The sequence below is a fragment of the Zalophus californianus genome, chromosome 5, assembly GCF_009762305.2.
Source record: "Zalophus californianus isolate mZalCal1 chromosome 5, mZalCal1.pri.v2, whole genome shotgun sequence".
Taxonomy (NCBI): domain Eukaryota; kingdom Metazoa; phylum Chordata; class Mammalia; order Carnivora; family Otariidae; genus Zalophus; species Zalophus californianus.
This window is the reverse complement of record NC_045599.1, coordinates 45,101,421-45,124,372: the sequence shown is the minus strand read 5'-3', so window position 1 is coordinate 45,124,372 and position 22,952 is coordinate 45,101,421. Positions and strand designations below refer to the sequence as shown.

The window sequence follows — 22,952 nt, the reverse complement described above, 5'->3', positions numbered from 1 at the left end:
GTTGCCCCAGCTTGCATTCCCACCAACAGTGTAGGAGGGTTCCCCTTTCTCCACATCCCCGCCAACATCTGTCGTTCCCTGACTTGTTAATTTTAGCCATTCTGACGGGTGTGAGGTGGTATCTCATTGAGGTTTTGATTTGGATTTCCCTGATGCCAAGCGATGTTGAGCACTTTTTCATGTGCCTGTTGGCCATTTGGATGTCTTCTTTGGAGAAATGTCTGTTCATGTCTTCTGCCCATTTCTTGATTGGATTATTTGTTCTTTGAGTGTTGAGTTTGATAAGTTCTTTATAGATTTTGGATACTAGCCCTTTATCTGATACGTCATTTGCAAATATTTTCTCCCATTCTGTCGGTTGTCTTTTGGTTTTGTGGACTGTTTCTTTTGCTGTGCAGAAGCTTTTTATCTTGATGAAATCCCAATAGTTCATTTTTGCCCTGGCTTCCCGTGCCTTTGGCGATGTTTCTAGGAAGAAGTTGCTGCGGCTAAGGTCGAAAAGGTTGCTACCTGTGTTCTCCTTTAGGATTTGGATGGACTCCTGTCTCACGTTTAAGTCTTTCAACCATTTGGAGTCTATTTTTGTGTGTGGTGTAAGGAAATGGTCCAGTTTCATTCTTCTGCATGTGGCTGTCCAATTTTCCCAACACCATTTGTTGAAGAGACTGTCTTTTTGCCATTGGACATTCTTTCCTGCTTTGTCAAAAATAAGTTGACCATAGAGTTGAGGGTCCATTTCTGGGCTCTCAATTCTGTTCCATTGATCTATGTGTCTGTTTTTGTGCCAGTACCATACTGTCTTGATGATGACAGCTTTGTAATAGAGCTGGAAGTCCGGAATTGTGATGCCACCAGCTTTGCTTTTCTTTTTCAGTATTCCTCTGGCTATTCTGGGTCTCTTCTGGTTCCATACAAATTTTAGGATTATTTGTTCCATTTCTTTGAAAAAAGTGGATGGTATTTTGATGGGGATTGCATTGAATGTGTAGATTGCTCTAGGTAGCATTGACATCTTCACAATGTTGATTCTCCCAATCCATGAGCATGGAACGTTTTTCCATTTCTTTGTGTCTTCTTCAATTTCTTTCCTGAGTATTTTATAGTTTTCTGAGTACAGATCCTTTGCCTCTTTGGTTAGATTTATTCCTAGGTATCTAATGGTTTTGGGTGCAATTGTAAATGGGATAGACTCCTTGATTTGTCTCTCTTCTGTCTTGTTGTTGGTGTATAGGAATGCCACTGATTTCTGTGCATTGATTTTATATCCTGCTACTTTACTGAATTCCTGTATGAGTTCTAGCAGTTTTGGGGTGGAGTCTTTTGGGTTTTCCACATACAGTATCATATCATCTGCAAAGAGTGAGAGTTTGACTTCCTCTTTGCCGATTTGGATGCCTTTGATTTCTTTTTGTTGTCTGATTGCTGTGGCTAGGACTTCTAATACTATGTTGAATAGCAGTGGTGAGAGTGGACATCCCTGTCGCGTTCCTGACCTTAGGGGAAAAGCTCTCAGCCTTTCCCCATTGAGAATGATATTCGCTGTAGGTTTTTCGTAGATGGCTTTTATGATATTGAGGTATGTACCCTCTATCCCTATACTCTGAAGAGTTTTGATCAAGAAAGGATGTTGTACTTTGTCAAATGCTTTTTCTGCATCTATTGAGAGGATCATATGATTCTTGTTCTTTCTTTTGTTAATGTATTGTATCACGTTGATTGATTTGCGGATGTTGAACCAGCCTTGCAGCCCAGGAATAAATCCCACTTGATCGTGGTGAATAATCCTTTTAATGTACTGTTGGATCCTATTGGCTAGTATTTTGGTGAGAATTTTTGCATCCATGTTCATCAAGGATATTGGTCTGTAATTCTCTTTTTTGATGGGGTCTTTGTCTGGTTTTGGGATCAAGGTAATGCTGGCCTCATAAAATGAGTTTGGAAGTTTCCCTTCCATTTCTATTTTTTGGAACAGTTTCAGGAGAATAGGTATTAATTCTTCTTGAAATGTCTGATAGAATTCCCCTGGGAAGCCATCTGGCCCTGGGCTTTTGTTTCTTGGGAGATTTTTGATGACTGTTTCAATTTCCGTAGTGGTTATAGGTCTGTTCAGGTTTTCTATTTCTTCCTGGTTCAATTTTGGTAGTTGATACATCTCTAGGAATGCACCCATTTCTTCCAGGTTATCTAATTTGCTGGCATAGAGTTGCTCATAATATGTTCTTATAATTGTTTGTATTTCTTTGGTGTTGCTTGTGATCTCTCCTCTTTCATTCATGATTTTGTTGATTTGGGTCATTTCTCTTTTCTTTTTGATCAGTCTGGCCAGGGGTTTATCAATCTTGTTAATTCTTTCAAAGAACCAGCTCCTAGTTTCGTTGATCTGTTCTACTGTTCTTTTGGTTTCTAGTTCATTGATTTCTGCTCTGATCTTTATGATTTCTCTTCTCCTGCTGGGTTTAGGCTTTCTTTGCTGTTCTTTCTCCAGCTCCTTTAGATGTAGGGTTAGGTTGTGTATTTGAGACCTTTCTTGTTTCTTGAGAAAGGCTTGTATTGCTATATACTTTCCTCTCAGGACTGCCTTTGCTGTATCCCAAAGATTTTGAACAGTTGTGTTTTCATTTTCATTGGTTTCCATGAATTTTTTTAATTCTTCTTTAATTTCTTGGTTGACCCATTCATTCTTTAGTAGGATGCTCTTTAGCCTCCATGTATTTGAGTTCTTTCCGACTTTCCTCTTGTGGTTGAGTTCTAGTTTCAAAGCATTGTGGTCTGAAAATATGCAGGGAATGATCCCAATCTTTTGGTACCGATTGAGACCTGATTTGTGACCTAGGATGTGATCAATTCTGGAGAATGTTCCATGGGCACTAGAGAAGAATGTGTATTCCGTTGCTTTGGGATGGAATGTTCTGAATATGTCTGTGAAGTCCATTTGGTCCAGTGTGTCATTTAATATCTTTATTTCCTTGTTGATCTTTTGCTTAGATGATCTGTCCATTTCAGTCAGGGGGGTGTTAAAATCCCCCACTATTATTGTATTGTTGTCAATGTGTTTCTTTGCTTTTGTTATTAATTGGCTTATATAATTGGCTGCTCCCATGTTCGGGGCATAGATATTTACAATTGTTAGATCTTCTTGTTGGATAGACCCTTTAAGTAGGATATAGTGTCCTTCCTCATCTCTTATTACAGTCTTTGTTTTAAAATCTAGTTTGTCTGATATAAGGATTGCCACCCCAGCTTTCTTTTGGTGTCCATTAGCATGGTAAATGGTTTTCCACCCCCTCACTTTCAATCTGGGGGTGTCTTTGGGTGTAAAATGAGTCTCTTGCAGACAGCATATTGACGGGTCTTGTTTTTTAATCCAATCTGATAGCCTGTGTCTTTTGATTGGGGCATTTAGCCCATTTACATTCAGGGTAACTATTGAAAGATATGAATTTACTGCCATTGTATTACCTGTAAGGTGACTGTTAACTGTCTGTTGTCTGTGTTCGTTTCTGCTCTTTGCTGCTTTTAGGTTCTCTCTTTGCTTAGAGGACCCCTCTCAATATTTCTTGGAGGGCTGGTTTCGTGTTTGCAAATTCTTTTAGTTTTTGTTTGTTCTGGAAGCTTTTGATCTCTCCTTCTATTTTCAATGATAGCCTAGCTGGATATAGTATTCTTGGCTGCATATTTTTCTCGTTTAGTGCTCTGAAGATATCTTGCCAGTCCTTTCTGGCCTGCCAGGTCTCTGTGGATAGGTCTGTTGCCAATCTAATGTTTCTACCATTGTAGGTTACATATCTCTTCTCCCGAGCTGCTTTCAGGATTTTCTCTTTGTCTCTGAGACTCGTAAGTTTTACTATTAGATGTCGGGGTGTTGACCTATTTTTATTGATTTTGAGAGGGGTTCTCTGTGCCTCCTGGATTTTAATGCCTGTTTCCTTCCTCACATTAGGGAAGTTCTCTGCTATAATTTGCTCCAATATACCTTCTGCCCCTCTCTCTCTCTCTTCTTCTTCTGGGATCCCAATTATTCTAATGTTGTTTCGTCTTATCGTATCACTTATCTCTCGAATTCTGCCCTCGTGATCCTGTAGTTGTTTCTCTCTCTTTTTCTCAGCCTCTTTATTTTCTATCATTTGGTCTTCTATATCGCTGATTCTCTCTTCTGCCTCATTTATCCTAGCATTTAGTGCCCCCATTTTTGATTGCACCTCATCAATAGCCTTTTTGATTTCGATTTGGTTAGATTTTAGTTCTTTTATTTCTCCAGAAAGGGTTTCTCTAATAACTTCCACGCTTTTTTCAAGCCCAGCTAGTATCTTTAAAGTCATGATTCTGAACTCTAGGTCCGACATCGTACTAATGTCCGTATTGAGTAGGTCCCTGGCTGACGGTACTACCTCTTGTTCTTTTTGCTGAGGTGATTTCTTTCGTCTTGTCATTTTGTCCAGAGGAGAATAGATGAATGAGAGAACAAAAGGCTAACAGGTTTACTACGTCCCCAGCAAATATACTGTATACAAATCAGAAAAGACCCGAAACCAGGGGAAAAGAAAGGGAAAGAAAGAAAAAAGAAAGAGAAAAAGAAAAAAAAAAGAAAAAAAAGATAAAAACAAAAACAAAACAATTCAAAAAAGGCAGAATATGATCAAATATGATCAGGCTAGTGCATAGATCAGTGCCACACACTAGATTTTGGGCGTATTTTGGTCTGTTAGAAAAAAGTGCCTCCTAAAATTTTAAAGGAAGAAAGACATATATGTACAAAATAAGGGTTTATACAATGAAGGGATGGAAGATGACTGTAAAGATGAAAATTATAAAAGATTTTATAAAAGGACTTGGTAAGATAAGTTGTTTGAAAAAAGAAAGAAGATTTAAGGAAAAAAAAAAAAAGGAAAAAGGGAGAGAATGTGATCAGGCAGGAGACTAGAACAAAGCCATACACTAGTGATTTAGGGTATATTTTGATCTGTTAGAAGAAACTGTACCTCAAAATTTTAAAGAGAGAACAACTTATATATATATGCCAAAAACAAGGATAACTACTATGAAGGGATAAAATATGACTCTAAAAATGAAAAAAAAAATGTTTTTTTTTTTTTAAAAAAAGGGATTTATAAGATGTTGGTTGAAAAAGGGAAAAAGAAAAATAAAAAAAAGTCAACAAAAATTAACTTTGATGAAATAATGAATCATGGTAAAAAAAAAAAAAAAAAAGCCATGAATCTATGTGCAGTATTCCCCTAGCGCTGGAGTTCTCCTATTCTCCTTGATCGATCAACTTGGTCTTGGCTTGCTGGCTGTTTGTGTTGATCTTCTGGGGGAGGGGCCTGTTGCTGTGGTTTCCAAATGTCTTTGCCGGAGGCGGAATTGCCCCGCCCTTGTCGGTCCGGGCTAAGGAAGCTGCTCCAGTTTGCTCTCAGGAGCTTTTGTTCCCTGCAAGCTCTCGGCACAGCTTTGGAGGACCAGGGCGAAAATGGCGGCCTCCCAGTCTCCGCCCGGAGGAGCCGAGAACTCAGGGCCCCACTCCTCAGTGCGCCCCCAGAGAAAAGCAGTCACTCCCGTGTCCCCGGTCTCCGGCCGCTCTCCATGCTCACCCGGCCTGTGATCGAGCGTTGCTATCTCTGGCACCCGACCCCGCTCGGAGTCTCCAAACCCAGCAGATCCCTGCAGTGCGTTCCCGCACCGCTCCTCCCCGGGAAGGAAGGGGAGTCTCCCCGGATCTGCTGCTTGTTGGGTCCTTGCTGGGGGAGCCGTGCCCCGACTGGGCCGCAGATCACAGTTTATGGCAACCCCGAGCTGAGAGCCCGCGACTCTGCTCCGTATCTGCAGCCGGCTTCCCCGCCCCGACACCTGGGAGCTCTGCCGCACTCAGGCACCCCCGGTCTCTCTGTGACCCCAAGGGTCCTGAGACCACACTGTCCCGGGAGGATTCCATCCCCCGCTTAGCCACTGCAGCGACGTCCCTCCGCCGAGCCAACTTTTAAAAGGTCTGATTTTGTGCTCCGCGGCTCTAGCACTTGCCAGAAGCGGCCGGCGGAGGCCCCTCCCCCGCCGTTTATCCTCCCGAATATCGCCTCGGATTCACTTCTCCGCACGTCCTATCTTCCAGTAAGTGGTCGCTTCTCTGTTCAGAGAGTTGTTGCTACTCTCCTGTTCGATCTCCTGTTGAGTTCGTAGGTGTTCAGAATGGTTTGATCCCTATTCAGCTGAATTCCTGAGACCAGACAAAATCTAGGTCTCCTACTCCTCCGCCATCTTGCTCCGCCCCCCTATACCTACAATCTTAATCCTGCTCTTGTCATTTAACATGATAGCAGAAACATTTTTCTATGTCATTAAAATACCTTATACCATATATATATTTAATTGTATAGTACATCATGAGGTTTCTCATATTTTATTTAGCTCTTCCCTTACTATTGGACATCTAAATTATTTTTATTTATTTTATTTTTAAAAAGATTTATGTGAGAGAGAGAGAGAGAGAGAGAGAGCACAAGCTGGGGGAGGGGTAAAGGGAGAAGGAGAAGCAGTTCCCTGCTGAGCAAGGAGCCCAATACGTTGTGGGGCTCAATCCCAGGACCCCTAGATCATGACTTGAACTGAAATAAAATGCTTAACCAACTGAGCCACCCAAGCACCCCTACTCTCGGTAGTGTTGTTGCAGACACCTTTGCATATAAAGCAATTATCATATTTCAGGTAGCTTTTCTGAATTATTATATAAAATATATAATACAGTTCTAGCTTTTGATACTTATTATCAAATTTCTTTCCTAAGACTTAGGTCATTTCGAAACTGATAAGCAATATATGAAATGCATTATTTCATCATATATACAGCAGTATCGAGTATTTTATTTTAAAAAAACCTTAACTTTTCTAACTGGTAGGCAAGACAAATGGAAATGTTGGGATTTTAATTTTCATTTCTTTGACAAATATTGAAATTGAATATTTTCCACATTTTGACAAAATTTTATTTGAAATTTTGTGCCACTTATTAATTAAAATGATTTTAATGGACTTATACTTCTGTTTTTAAATATATTTTATTGAGTGGTTGCTGGGGGCTCAACACTCTGTTGAACACTATGGGGAAGGCAAAAGAATGGTAATGAATTGCTTTCAACCTGAGGAATTTGTATTTTATAATCGTATAACTTGTAGTATGAAAAAGGCCTTAAAATGTGCCTTATTCAACCCATAACTGAGGAAGCAGAGATTAAACCCATAAAACAATTAGAGAAAACCCGCAAGATAGTAGTTGATATCATGGCACAACATAGCCTTTACTGTTGGAATTCAGAGGAAGTTGAAAGCTGTGTGACTTGGAGCAGCAGGGCAACTCTCATTTTTTATTATTATTATTATGCTATGTAAATCACCATACATTACATCATTCATTTTAGAAAGAAGGACTTTGAAGAACAGAAAAGTTCAGAAAGATGGACAACAGAGAACATTTTAAGAACGTCCATTTGGGGCTAGGAGGGAGGTGGAAAGGCACATGTCACAGTTATTGGAGGGATTAGACCATTTAGACTAGGGCAGAGGGTTTGTGTTGGGGACAGACCGTGAGGTGAGGTCATCTTAAACCTGTAAGTCACAGGTCACCTGGCCCCTCTTGTTGAGACACGTCACCCTGGCTTCTGCGAGGCAGCCGAAGGGCTCCTCCAAAGCACGAGCTGCAACCTAACTACGCAGGGCCATCCCTGTGTTACAAGCAGATTGTACCAACTTCAGCAAGAACTAAGTTGTTGAACTCTTCTGAGCATGCTGACAGATGCCTCTGAGTCACCCTGTAGAGTGAGTTTTAGGAAAATCAATGCATAAGGCAGCATCCTTAGCTAGACGGAGGTCTGGGCAGGGAGTGCGGAGACCTCAGGTTAATTCCTGTGTTGTTCCACTTAGCCCTAGTGATTTTAGGCAATTTGCTTACCTTCATGTGCCTCAGTTTCCTCATTTGTGCCATGAGCTCTTTCTAGATCTCAGATTGTGTAGGTTCTAACTGGAGCTCAGATTAGGGACAGCTTTCACCGGGCACCTTGGAGAAAAAGGCACGGTGTAAATAGGCAGGAAACTCTGGTCACCCTCAGATCTAGTCCAGCAAGGACTCCTTTCTCTTAATTCACAACTTTAGAAGGTATGAGGAAATACCAGGGATTTTTCTTCCTTTGTCTCTGCACAGATCTAGCTGAGGGTCACTGGGGCAAGTGTCCACATTACCGATCTTATGTGTGGATGGGGCAAATTAGTGGGCATTTAAGAGCCTATGGCATTAACTCAAACCTACTCAGCAAAAGTCTGTTTTTTTACTCCTATGCATCTTTTAACTTTCTGAGCCTTTAATTCTTGAATTGCCACCTCCAGGGTTCTTGTTTGCACATATTTTGGTGGACAATCCTCAGTAAATTGAGTCTATTTTTATTGTACTTCCTTGAGGTTATCTTTTACTGTGACCAAACTTTTTTAAAAATTATGTGCCATATCTACTTATTTTTCTTTTTAGATTAGAATTTAATCCAGGAAAGAGACTGTCTACCCTGGTTTCTTTTTTTTTTTTTTTTAATTTGAGAGAAAGAGTGAGAGAGAAATCACGAATAGCCAGGGGGAGGGTAAAGAGGGAGGAGCCGACTCCCTGCTGAGTAGGGGGCCCGTTATGGGACTTGATCCCAGGACCCTGGAATCATGACCTGAGCCGAAGGCAGAAGCTTAACCAACTGAGCCACCCAGGCACCCTATCCTGGTTTCATTTTGATGTCTATTTTATACAGTCCCAGAAAGACAGATCTTGCTGAGGTGGTGAAGAAACTGAGTTGGAGACAAACTAATTGACTATCCTTTGATCATTCATAGGCAATGGTATCAAAACCATTCTTCCCCTCTGAATCTAGAAAGTTTGGAGGTTATCTGAGAGCTTAGTAGAATGCCTGGTCCATTCATGATGCCCAGTAAATGTGTTTTTTTTAAATTCATCTGAGTGATTTTATGATTCAGCAGTCATTACATGAAATTAATTACTGTGTAGAATAAAAAATATTAATTATGAAAGAATAAAGAATAAAAAAGGTCTCTAAAATACATAAAATATATTCAGTAGTCTCTCTAATATTTGTGAGTAATTAGAACTTTTTCAGTTATATTTAGAGTGTCGCCCTGCATTGGCACATCTGATGTTTGAACGAATAGATGCAACTTACGTTTTTTTTTTTTTAAGACTGTTTTTATTTATTTGACAGAGAGAGATAGAGAGGGAACACAAGCAGGGGGAGTGGGAAAGGGAGAAGCAGGCTTTCCGCTGAGCAGAGAGCCCAGCGCAGGACTCCATCCGAGGACCTTGAGATCATGACCTGAGCCGAAGGCAGACGCTTAACTGACTGAGCCACCCAGGTGCCCCAGATGCAACTTACGTTTGCAGGGAACTTGATAGATTGCAGAAAACTTTTTGACACACTCTCTAATTGATCCCCATAACAACCCTGGGAGGTGGGTTGTGGAGATAATGTTATCTCCTCTTCACAGAGAAGCAAGCCACTGGTGGAGGGAAAAAGAGACGGGATTTTCATAATACCACCCGGTTTGTGTATATGACACATTGCTGTGAGTGGAGCTTACTTCTTCTGATGCCCAGTTCAGGGCTTTTTCCACACTCTAAATCCTTAATCTCTAGAAAAGAACCTGTCTTAACTCCCTTATCCTTTCATCGAAGCCGCAAAATTTATACAGGTGCTGTAGCTCAGATTCTGTCTCTGAGTGTTCCAGCACCATCTATCTTACCTAGCTCCTCTCTTTTTATTTTTAACGTGTTCTCTCTGCAGGAGCTGACTCTTCCTTCTCCCTAATTAACTTTTATGTGGAAACTCCTATAGTAATGAAATTGCATGTGTGAGTGTTCTCTCACCTGGTTTTCGATTTAGTGCCCCTGGAGGGAGCAAGCATTTCTGCTGTCTCATGGCATTATCTTTGCTGAGGGAGGAATTTGTAGGAACTAAGATAACTGACTTTCTGAGAGTAAACCTTTTTTATTTTCCCTCTTTTATCAAACACTGTTTGGTTTGGGCACAGCTTTGGTATTTGCAGAGGTTACCATTTGTCGATCATTAAAATGCATTGGTTCATGCCGGATACTGGCTGCAAAGCATGATGGCAGCCTAGACAAAAACATGGACTTTGGAGTCACACAAATCAGGTTTGAATCTTGATTTTGCTATTTACCGGGCGGTTTGATGCTTGGAGCTGATTTCCTTTTTTGTGCAATGGGCAGAATTCATTAATGATATCTACCTCACAGGTTTATTAGGAAGATAAAAGATAAATGATATTTTTCTTACGATGAAATGAGCAGAAAAGTGTAATCCTCTTCCTGGGCTGCAGATTCCATTTGTGTGGCGCATCTCCCACGTCCCCTCCAACTCTGCTCTCCTCCCCACCCAGCTCTAGGATGCTTTCTGCCATGGGAGGCTGACCAGTGAGGTGGATAGCAGCAGCTTCCTTTGTCCTCTGGCTCTGCATTTGGCCAGTGGGGAGTCCCAGCAGGAGACCAGAGGAGGATGAGATCACATTCACCTCCTTATCTCCTTCCTTTCTGGGTCAACTGAGACTAGCTATGCCCAGAGAATAACCTTTTTCAAGGCAGCTTATGCTATGACACTCTCCCCCTAGGTATCTGTGACATCCCCCTCTCCTTGTCCCTTTTGGGGGTGATAAAAACTTCATTATTACTAGTTGCAAGAATGTCACTATCCTTTGTAGATTTCTTTACCCTACTCTCATCTTCCGTTTTTTTAAAGATTGCACTTATTTATTTGAGAGAGCACATGTGTGTGTACGTGTGTGTGTGTGTGCGCGCGCACGCACACACACACACACACACACACACATTGGGGGGAGGGGCAGAGGGAGAGAGAGAGAAGGAGATAAGCAGACCCCTCACTGAGTGTGGAGCCTGATGCCATGCAGGACTCCATCCCAGGCCAAGTGGATCATGACCTGAGCAGAAACCAGGAGTCAGATGCTTAATCAACTGAGCCATCCAGGTGCCCCCCTACTGTCATCTTTTTTTTTTAATTAAAAAAAAATTTTTTATTAACATATAGTGTATTATTTGTTTCAGAGGTACAGGTCTGTGATTCATCAGTCTTACACAATTCACAGCGCTCCCCATAGTACATACCCTCCCCAATGTCTATCACCCAGCCAACTTCATCCCTCCCACCCCCTCCACTCCAGCAACCCTCAGTTTTTTTCCTGAGATTAAGAGTCTCTTATGGTTTGTCTCTGGTTTCATCTTGTTTCATTTTTCCCTCCCTTCCCCTCTGATTCTCTGTCTTGTTTCTCAAATTGCTCATAGCAATGAGAGCATATGATACATGTCTTTCTCTGATTGACTTATTTCGCTTAGCATAATACCCTCTAGTTCCATCCATGTCGTTGCAAATGGCAAGATTTCATTTTTTTGATGGCTACATGATATTCCATTGTGTGTGTGTGTGTGTGTGTGTGTGTGTATACACAAACACACCACATCTTCTTTATCCATTCATCTGTTGACGGACATCTTGGCTCTATCCATAGTTGGGCTATGGTGGACATTGCTGCTATACACATTGGGGTGCAGGTGCCCCTTTGGATCACTGCATTTGTACCTTTGGGGTAAATACCCAGTAGTGCAATTGCTGGATCATAGGGTAGCTCTATTTTCAACTGTTTGAGGAACCTCCGTACCGTTTTCCAGAGTGGCTGCACCAGCTTGCATTCCCACCAACGATGTAGGAGGGTTCCCCTTTCTCCACATCCTCGCCAACAACTGTCATTTCCTGACTTGTTAATTTGAGCCATTCTGACTGGTGTGAGGTGGTATCTCATTGAGGTTTTGATTTGGATTTCCCTGATGCTGAGTGATGTTGAGCACTTTTTCATGTGGCTATTGGCCATTTGGATGTCTTCTTTGCAGAAATATCTGTTCATGTCTTCTGCCCAGTTCTTGATTGGATTAGTTGTTCTTTGGGTGTTGAGTTTGACAAGTTCCTTATAGATTTTGGATACTAGCCCTTTATCAGACATGTCATTTGCAAATATCTTCTCCCATTCTGTCGGTTGTCTTTTGGTTTTGTGGACTGTTTCCTTTGCTGTGCAAAAGCTTTTTATCTTGAGGAAGTCCCAATAGTTCATTTTTGCCCTTGCTTCCCTTGCCTTTGGCGATGTTTCTAGGTAGAAGTTGCTGTGGCTGAGGTCGAAGAGGTTGCTGCTTGTGTTCTCCTCAAGAATTTTGATGGATTCCTGTCTCACATTTAGGTCTTTTATCCATTTTGAGTCTATTTTTGTGTGTGTTGTGAGGAAATGGTCCAGTTTCATTCTTCTGCGTGTGGCTGTCCAATTTTCCCAACACCATTTATTGAAGAGACTTTTTTCCATTGGACATTCTTTCCTGCTTTGTGGAAGATGAGTTGACCATAGAGTTGAGGGTCCATTTCTGGGCTCTCTATTCTGTTCCATTGATCTATGTGTCTGTTTTTGTGCCAGTACTGTCCTGTCTTGGTGATTACAGCTTTGTAATAGAGCTTAAGTCCAGAATTGTGATGCCACCAGCTTTGCTTTTCTTTTTCAACATTCTTCTGGCTACTTGGGGTATTTTCTGGTTCCATACAAATTTTAGGATTATTTGTTCCATTTCTTTGAAAAAAGTGGATGGTATTTTGACAGGGATTGCTTTAAATGTGTAGATTTCTCTAGGTAGCATAGACATTTTCACAAAATTTTTCTTCCAATCCATGAGCGTGGATTGTTTCTCCATTTCTTTGTGTCTTCCTCAATTTCTTTCATGAGTATTTTATAGTTTTCTGAGTACAGATTCTTTGCCTCTTTGGTTAGATTTATTCCTAGGTATCTTACGGTTTTGGGTACAATTGTAAATGGGATTGACTCCTTAATTTCTCTTTCTTCTGTCTTGTTTTTGGTGTGTAGAAATGCAACTGATTTCTGTGTATTGATTTTATATCCTACCAGTTTATTGAATTTCTGTATGAGTGCTAGCAGTTTTGGGGTGGAGTCTTTTGGGTTTTCCACATAAAGTATCATATCATCTGCAAAAAGTGAGAGTTTCACTTCTTCTTTGCCAGTTTGGATGCCTTTTATTTCTTTTGGTTGTCTGATTGCTGAGGTTAGGACTTCTAAGACTATGTTGAATAACAGTGGTGAGAGTGGACATCCCTGCCATGTTTCTGACCTTAGGGGAAAAGCTCCCAGCTTCTCCCCATATAGAATGATGTTCGCTGTGGGTTTTTCATAGATGACTTTTATGATATTGAGGTATGTGCCCTCTGTCCCTACACTGTGAAGAGTTTTAATCAAGAAAGGATGCTCTACTTTGTCAAATGCGTTTTCTGCATCTATTGAGAGGATCATATGGTTCTTGTTCTTTCTTTTATGAATGTATTGTATCACATTGATTGATTTGCGGTTGTTGAACCAACCTTGCAGCCCAGGAATAAATCCCACTTGGTCATGGTGAATGATCCTTTTAATGTACTGTTTGATCCTACTGGCTAGTATTTTGGTGAGAATTTTTGCATCCCTGTTCATCAGGGATATTGGTCTGTAGTTCTCCTTTTTGATGGGGTCTTTGATTTTGGGATCAAGGTAATGCTGGCCTTATAAAATGAGTTTGGAAATTTTCCTTCCATTTCTATTTTTTGGAACAGTTTCAGGAGACTAGGTATTAATTCTTCTTTAAATGTTTGGTAGAATTGCCCTGGAAAGCCATCTGTCCCTGGGCTCTTGGCTGTTGGGAGATTTTTGGTTACTGCTTCAATTTCCTTACTGGTTAAGGGTCTGTTCAGGTTTTCTATTTCTTCCTGGTTCAGTTTTGTTAGTTTATAGGTCTCTAGGAATGCATCCATTTCTTCCAGATTGTCTAATTTGCTGGCATAGAGTTGCTCATAATATGTTCTTATAATTGTATTTCTTTAGTGTTGGTTGTGATCTCTCCTCTTGCATTCATGATTTTATTTATTTGGGTCCTTTCTCTTTTTTTTTTGATAAGTCTGGCCAGGGGGTTATCAATCTTGTTAATTCTTTCAAAGAACCAGCTCCTAGTTTCGTTGATCTGTTCTGCTGTTCTTTTGGTTTCTATTTCATTGATTTCTGCTCTGATCTTTATGATTTCTCTTCTCCTTCTGGGTTTAGGCTTTCTTTGCTGTTCTTTCTCCAGCTCCTTTAGGTGTAGGGTTAGGTTGTGTATTTGAGACCTTTCTTGTTTCTTGAGAAAGGCTTGTATTGCTATATACTTTCCTCTTAAGACCGCCTTTGCTGTATCCCAAAGATTTTGAACAGTTGTGTTTTCATTTTCACTTGTTTCCATGAATTTTTTAAAATTCTTCTTTAATTTCCTGGTTGACCCATTCATTCTTTAGTAGGATGCTTGTTAACCTTCATGTATTTGAGTTTTTTCCAACTTTCCTCTTGTGATTGACTTCTAGTTTCAATGCATTGTGGTCTGAAAATATGCAGGGAATGATTCCAATCTTTTGGTACTGGTTGAGACCTGATTTATGATCCAGGATATGATCTATTCTGGAGAATGTTCCATGGGCACTAGAGAAGAATGTGTATTCTGTTGCTTTGGGATGGAATGTTCTGAATGTATCTGTGAAGTCCATCTGGTCCAATGTGTCATTGAAAGCATTCATTTCCTTGTTGATCTTTTGCTTAGATGATCTGTCAATTTCAGTGAGGGGGTGTTAAAATCCCCTACTATTATTGTATTATTGTTGATGTGTTTCTTTGCTTTTGTTATTAATTGACTTATATAATTGGTTGCTCCCATGTTAGGGGCATAGATATTTACAATTGTTAGATCTTCTTGTTGGATAGACCCTTTAAGTGTGATGTAGTATCCTTCCTCATCTCTTATTATAGTCTTTGGTTTAAAATCTAATTTGTGTGATATAAGGATTGCCACCCCAGCTTTCTTTTGATGTCCATTAGCATGGTAAATGGTTTTCTTCTACCCCCTCACTTTAAATCTGAAGGTGCCTTTGGTTCTAAAATGAGTCTCTTGCAGACAGCATATCGATGGGTCTTGGTTTTTAATCCAATCTGATAGCCTGTGTCTTTTGATTAGGGCATTTATCCCATTTTCATTCAGGGTAACTATTGAAAGATATTAATTTAGTGGCACTGTATTGCCTGTAAGGTGACTGTTCCTGTATATTGTCTGTGTTCCTTTCTGGTCTATGTTACTTTTAGGTTCTCTCTTTGCTTAGAGGACCCCTTTCAATATTTCTTGTAGGGCTGGTTTGGTGTTCGCAAATTCTTTTAGTTTTTGTTTGTCCTGGAAGCTTTTTATCTCTCCTTCTATTTTCAATGACAGCCTAGCTGGATATAGTATTCTTGGCTGCATATTTTTCTCATTTAGGACTCTGAATATATCATGCCAGTCCTTTCTGGCCTGCCAGGTCTCGGTGGACAGGTCTGCTGCCAGTCTAATGTTTCTACTGTTGTAGGTTACAAACCTCTTGTCCCGAGCTGCTTTCAGGATTTTCTCTTTGTCTCTGAGACTCGTAAGTTTTACTATTAGATGTCGGGATGTTGACCGATTTTTATTGATTTTGAGGGGGATTCTCTGTGCCTCCTGGGTTTTGATGCTTGTTTCCTTCTCCACATTCGGGAAGTTCTCTGCTATAATTTGCTCCAATATACCTTCTGCCCGTCTATCTCTTTCTTCTTCTTCTGGGATCCCAATTATTCTAATATTGTTTCATCTTATGGTATCACTTATCTCTTGAATTCTGCCGTCATGATCTAGTAGTTGTTTATCTCTCTTTTTCTCAGTTTCTTTATTCTCCATCATTTGGTCTTCTACATCACTAATTCTCTCTTCTGCCTCATTTATCCTAGCCGTTAGAGCCTCCATTTTTGATTGCACCTCATTAATAGCCTTTTTGATTTCAACTTGGTTAAATTTTAGTTCTTTTATTTCTCCAGATAGGGTTTCTCTTGTATCTTCCATGCTTTTTTCAAGCCCAGCTAGTATCTTTATAATCGTCATTCTGAACTCTAGTTCTGACATCTTACTGATGTCCGTATTGATTAGGTCCCTGGCAGTCAGTACTGCCTCTTGTTCTTTTTTTTTTTGAGGTGGTTTTTTCCATCTTGTCATTTTGTCCAGAGGAGAATAGATGAATGAGAGAACAAAATGCTAACAGGGTAACAACCACCCCAGAAAAATATACACTAAACAAATCAGAAGAGCCCCAAAACTGGGGGAAAAGAAAGGGAAAGAAAGAAAAAAGAAAAAAAAAAATATGATCAAATATGATCAGGCTGGTGAATAGATCAGTGACAGCAGATTTTGATTGTGTTTTGGTCTGTTAGAAGAAACTCTTTTCCAAAATTTTAAAGAAAGAAAAACTTATATATGTACAAAAATAAGGGTAAATACGGTGAAGGGATACAATAGGACTGTAAAGATGAAAATTATAAAAGATTTCATAAAAGGAATTGATAAGTTGGTTGAAAAAAGAAAGAAGAGAAGTTTTAAGAAAACAACAACAAAAAAGAGAGAGAATGTGATCAGGCTGGAAACTAGAACAAAGCCAGACACTAGAGATTTAGGGGTATGATTTGATCTGTTAGAAGAAACTGTATCCCAAAATTTTAAAGAGAGAACAACATATCTATACAGAAAAATAAGGTTAACTACAATGAAGGGATAGAATGTGACTCTAAAAATGAAAAATAAAAAAGATTTTTAAAAAAGGGATTGATATGTTGTTGGTTGAAAAAGGGAAAAAGAAAAATTAAAAAAAATAGAAAAAGAAAATTAAAAAAACTAACTTTGAAAGACTAAAGAATCAGGGGGGAAAAGCCATGAATTTTATGTCCTGTATTCCCCTAGTGCTGGAGTTCTTCCCTTCTCATTGATCGGTAAACTTGGTCTTGGCTGGCTGTTCTTGCTGATCTTCTGTGGGAGAGGCCTGTTGCAGTGATTCTTAAATGTCTTTGCTGGAGGCGGAATTGCCCCGCCCTTGCTGGGGGCTGGGCTAAGTTACCTGCTCCGGTTTGCTCTCAGGAGCTTTTGTTCCCTGCAAGCTTTCCTACAGTTTTGGAGGATGAGAGTGAAAATGGTGGTCCCCCAATCTCTGCCCCAGAGGAGCTGAGAACTCAGGGCCCCACTCAGTGAGCCCCCAGAGAAAAGCAGTCAATCACTCCCGTCTCCCTGATCTCTGGCCATTCTCTGTGCTCACCTGGCCTGTGACCAAGCATTTCTATTTCTGGCACACGACTCCGTGTGGAGTCTCCAAATCCAGCAGATTCCTGCGGTGCGCTCCCGCGCCACTCCTCCTGGGGGAGGAAGGGGAGTCTCCCTGGATCTGCCCCTCGTTGGGTCCAGGCTGGAAGAGCAGTGGCCCGACTGTGCCGCGGATCACGGTTTATGGCAACCCCGAGCTGAGAGCCCACTACTTGGCTTTGTCTGTGCAGTTGGCTTCTCTGCTCCGATACCTGGGAGCTCTGCCACACTCAGGCATCCCCGGTCTTTCTGTGACCCCAAGGGTCCTGAGACCACACTGTCCCAGCGAGGGTTCCACCTCCCGCTTAGTCACTGGAGTGATGGCCCTCAGCAAAGCCAACTTCTGAAAGTTCCGATTTTGTGCTCCGCTGCTCTATCACTTGCCAGAAGCAACCGACGGAGGCCTCCTCCCCTGCCGTCTGTCCTCCTGAATATTGCCTCGGGTTCACTTCTCTGCACGTACAACCTTCCAGAAAGTGGTTGCTTTTCTGTTCAGAGAGTTGCTGCTATTCTTTTCTTTGATCTCCTGTTGAGTTTGTAGGTGTCAGAATGGTTTGATAACTAGCTGAACTCCTGGGACCAGATGAAATTTAGGTCTCCTACTCCTCTGCCATCTTGCTCCTCTCTACTGTCATATTCTTTAATAATCTCTTTACTAACCCCTCTGTAAATGATCCTAATATGAGTGTGCTATTTATTCCTGGGACCTTAATGGATACATTATTCATTACCACTTAGTTGAAAGTATATTTTCCTCGTTCTGTCTTATCTGAGGGAGTTGGACGCTTTTAAGTAGAAAAATAAGAATGGGTTTTTGGTACTTGTCATTTGATACTAAGAGAAGAAAAAGGCAGCAATGAAGGCTGATGATGATGGTGGTGGTGGTAATGTGAGCCAAGCATTCTTCTAGACATCGTTTTGTACACATCAGATCATTTAACTCAAAACACCCATGAGTTATTATTACCTCCTTTTTGCAGATCTCAAAAAAGGTCAGAAAGTTTAGTAACTCACTGAAAGCTACACAGAATGCTCTTGGAGATCTGAAATCCTAACCTCTTTGGTTTCAAATCCTATGCCTCTTTGTTTCAAGGTCCATACTGTTTTAGCCAGACCATGCTGCCTCCCAAGTATATAGGCTGAGAAGGGCCTGCCCATCAACAGTCAATTTTCAGTTATACCCATTTGCCTACTCAAAAATCCACAGGTTCCAAGTTCCTATGGGAAGTCTTTAAATGATGTCAAGGCAAATTTCTTAAAAACTTGATGATTTCAGCAAACCTTACCAGGTCAATTCCATGATTTGTCTGATTTGGCTGATTTGTTAATTTAAAACTATTGAGTTACTAGCTCACTAGGGGCAACTAACTATTCCCTGGTTGCCCCTAAGAGTACTCATTAATTACTGAGTGAGTAATTAAATATTTTGAATGTATTTTTCTCAGAGAGTGTACAAGCTTCCCATAGCATTTAGTTGGATTTTATTTTCTCCCTATATATGGAATATTTAGTTCTCAGTTTATATTATTTCTGTCCACTTCTTACATTGATTCAAGGTGGGTAATATAATTTCACATTTTCTGAGAACTTATAAAATGAATGGTATAAAAACCCACTTGGGAAAGGTGACTAAAGTGCTGGAGGTATACTAGCTGAGAACTTTGCATTTGTGGATTACCTCTTCCCTCCAATCCCCACTCCCTGAAAAATAATCCACACACTCTCAAAGAAACCATATTTATCCTAGAAATTCACAATTGATTGTACTTTTTTTTTTAACCTCAGGCAAACATTTATATGAACCCTGGAAGAAGGCTTTGTGTCTCAGTGCCCTTTGTGTTTCCCAAGTTGTGACTTGGGATATTCTTAGCAGTGATAAACTAGATTTCTCCAGTTCTAACTCCACCTTGCTGTGGGATCTCTGGCCTCCCTAAAAGTATCTGCCTTCTAGTTTCATAAGTCTAACACATGATTCACATGTGTTCAAAACAAGTCTTTGAACCTTGAGAGTAAGCCACTGCACAATTCTGGAGAGCTTGGTGAAGAAGGTACCTGTGCACTGGTGTGGGGGACCAGTGGCTTCCCCTGTTGCTGACGGCTGGCCTGCTCCAGGAACCCGGATGGAGGCTGTGTTCCCTGGAGCCCTCCCTCCATGTGTTTTGTGTGTTCTTAAAGTACATGTAGTTACTTTGTTTGAAAGTATATATTTTTGAATGTATAATTCACACTATCCTTCACTTTGATATTTTTCCATCATTTCAGTAAAGCAGACTCCTTCAGACCTTGCTCACTGTTATTCTTCTCCCTAAACCTCAGGCACAAGTCTTTTGAGAAACTTAGAGTAAATCCAAATGATAGACTACATGCTCTTGTTAGATTTGGTCTGTTCCCACCATTTCAGCCTACATCTGCAATGTCAGCGGTTTTGTGTTTTGGTCAAGCCCATTTGCCTTATCCCTGTTCTCTTAGAATGACTTTTTTCCCAAAAGGCATTTCAGCCCACATGCAAATATTCCATGTGAATATTTAAATCATGGCCAGATTCAGCTGAATAGCAGAATGAACACAACTTCTATAGCTATTGTATTTGCTCTTTCTTCAAAACAAAAAACAGAATCTCCTTCTTAATGTCTAGTGGGAAGTGAAGGTAAGGTAATAAGGCTATCATGTCATTCAAGTGACAGCTACTCTGGGATATTCTTAGAAATCATAGATGTTGCTAAACTTGGTAAACTGTTTCTCCCAACCATTTCTTACAACATCTTTGAACCCAAAGTGTAGAGAACTCATTAAATTTACTGAAGAACCACTGTATTGTGGATTATTGCTAATGATGAAACAGGAGGCCACCATGCTATGGTCAGAGTGCTTTCAGATGTAGTCAGATCCTTCTGGTGGTGGACAAGGCTACCTTATTTAGTGAATGCTTAGTGGAAAACTGAGGGGTCCCCAGCTGTACCAGCCAGAATCCGCATGTATACAGCTCAGCATGAATCTTCATTTCATACATGTAAGTGTAAGTTGTGGCTACCATACCTATTTTTTAAGCCGCTAGAAAAGTAGACTTGAATATTTAATGGAAAACAGATGGTGCTTGAAATCTCTAACTTACACTTAACAAAAGCTGTTTTGGAAATGCTGCTTGTGTGTACTTTTATTGCTTTAAACATAGCACCATTTTAGCTTGTTCTGCTGAATAATTTAAGAATTACTGTCCTAGTCTAAGACAGAATTTTGAAGTGCACGTGTTAATCATATACTTGATTAAACATTTCCTTGCCTTTCTCTTCAGAATGCCAGTTGGCTTTTGAGTGGATAATTGTTGCAGTGAGAGAAGTGACATTGGAAACAACTATTGTCCGTTTGAATTACTTAAAACACCACCATGAAAAGAAATACCTGTGATTTGCTTTCTCGGAGCAAAAGTGTAAGTACCTTTTGTTTTCATTTCTTTTCTAAAAATGTGTACACATAATTTTTACTGTTTTCTTTAGATTTTAATACTGTGCTATCATGATTAGGCTTGTGGAAGACCCTAGGTCAACTTTAGGTTGTCAGACTGTACACAGCTTGTTAACAAATGGAGACTTGTTTCTCTCTGTGTCCTGGTTGACATTTGATGGGAATTCTCTTTCAGCCAGTTTCTATGCCTTACCATTCATTTGTATAAGCCTAATGGTGTGAGATTGGACGCTCTGATATTTGGATTGATGCAGAAATTATATGATTAAAAACTGAAACTGAAGAAATTTATGTCTTGAATATCGAATTTTCTGGGCAAGTCCAACAGGATAAATTGAATTTACGCCGCTAAGTACTTCAATCAATGACATTCCAAAAGTTCATGTACATGGTAAATAACATGAATACTTGATTAGGAGGACATCACTTCCATGAGCTGTCTACCCTAGCATATGTTTCTAATTTCTCTCCTCCTTTAGCGTTTTTTTTTTTTTTTTTTTTTAAGTGACTGTCCTCAGGGCCCTGGTGTAGATTAAGTCTTCTTTCCAATTACCTACTCTCCTTAAGGCACTGAGTTAGTGATAATTTTTAGATTCATATTAGCTTATGAAAGGAAGTGTAAGCAAATAGAGCAACCCCAAGAAAGCTACATAAGGCAAGGATGAAAGGAGGCTGTTAATTTCTGTGAGGCAAGCTCTAAGAACATGTCCCTTTGTTCATTTACCCAAGGGGGAAAAAGGCATCTAAACAGATGCAGTTGTGACGTAGGATCATTCATTTGAAGGCATCAGAAAAACCACAAATGCAAACACATTTCTCTAGTATGAGAACGCTTTGTGTTGCAACCCGTGATTCTTTTGTGATGGCCTTAGGCCATCTCTGATTCTTTGCAGAATTACTATCAGGCTTTTCAGGGTGAGCAGTGCCTGTGGAGAGGAAAGGATAGTGTGCTCAGTAGGGTTTCTTAAAAAATGAGCATGTACCCAGAGGTGTGCCAGTTCTTAGAGTACTGACTGTGTTTAATAACCAACTGAAGAAATTCAACAAACTCTGAGGAAGTGTCCAAATTCATTTGTTTTCCTGGTTGGTGTTTGGTTGTATGGATTACTGGATAAAAGCACCATGGCTTGGAGCCTGGTCATCATATAGTTGCTCATTGTAAAAGGAGGTGACTTGCATGCAAATGACCAGACTGCCAACACACCTTTCTTGTTACTGAGTTTTTTTATTATAAGTTAAATATGAAAGTAAACCATTCGCATAATGCTTCTTTCTTTCATTTAATTTTAGTGCCTGTGATAGGGGAAAAATGTGTAAAGGCAAAGGGGAGAATATTTTGGATAATTAAAACAATATTATTAAACATTGCCCTGTTCTTGGAGGAAAACATTCTAAAAGCAAATGATTAACTGAGCCGTGACTTTAAGGAACTGTGAGCACTTAATGATGCTAGGAGATTTCCTGTTTATATTTGCTTAATGCAGAAATTTTCATCTTGGTGGAAAGGCTCAAGATTCCCAGATTAAGAGACCCTGAATTGCCTACGTGTGTCTAAATGTAAACAGTAGAGCTCTCATTTCACTGCTTCTTAGCTTCTTGAAAATCCACTGGCATAAAAAAGTGCTTTCACTTAATTAAATGACTCTAGGCGGGAGATTGCTGTTTCTCAGAGGAAAGAGCCAGACTTTTTGCCTAGTTAGAATTTGTCACCTTAGAGTTTCGAAAGTTCATCTTGCACTTGTCTGAAAAAGTCATCCTGCACCCCTTAAGTCTTTGTTATAACAAAATCCAACATTATGCACTTAGAAGTAAGTGTTTCCTGGTTTTGATGAGGAAATTTTTAAGAATTAATTTGGTTTAGGATTTGAGAATGTTTGTCTTTGCCATTATGACATTTAAAAACCCAAAGAGAATATTCTAAATGTTAAAACAGCCTCTGTTCCTCCCTGCATGTCTCCACGTATCTTGTATGTGTCATTGTGAAACTTCAGGCATACAAAAGAGCAGGGAAAAAAAAAAAAAAAGGTCATCTTTAGACAGTTATTTATTCTTGCACACTTAAAGAGTGGTCATATTTTTCTCCTCACATTCAAGATCTGGCGCAGTGTTCTTTTTATGATTAATGCTCTGGATTCTTCCTTTATTTGGAGGGGATCCATGAAAAATTTTAGCTATAAAAATATAAACAAAGTACCTTTTGCTT

The 22,952-nt window shown here is 40.1% G+C and overlaps 1 protein-coding gene across 4 annotated transcripts in view; it reads left to right on the top strand.

The window, feature by feature from the left end:
- PDE4D (phosphodiesterase 4D) overlaps positions 1-22,952 on the top strand; it is a 1,508,086-nt gene that overhangs the window by 336,897 nt on the left and 1,148,237 nt on the right. For all 4 annotated transcript variants that reach the window (XM_027605099.2, XM_027605113.1, XM_027605114.2 and 1 more), the window contains exon 3: positions 20,580-20,714. In XM_027605099.2, coding sequence (XP_027460900.1) covers positions 20,673-20,714 — 42 coding nt within the window. In that variant the 5' untranslated portion in view covers positions 20,580-20,672. The remainder of the gene's footprint in view (positions 1-20,579; positions 20,715-22,952) is intronic.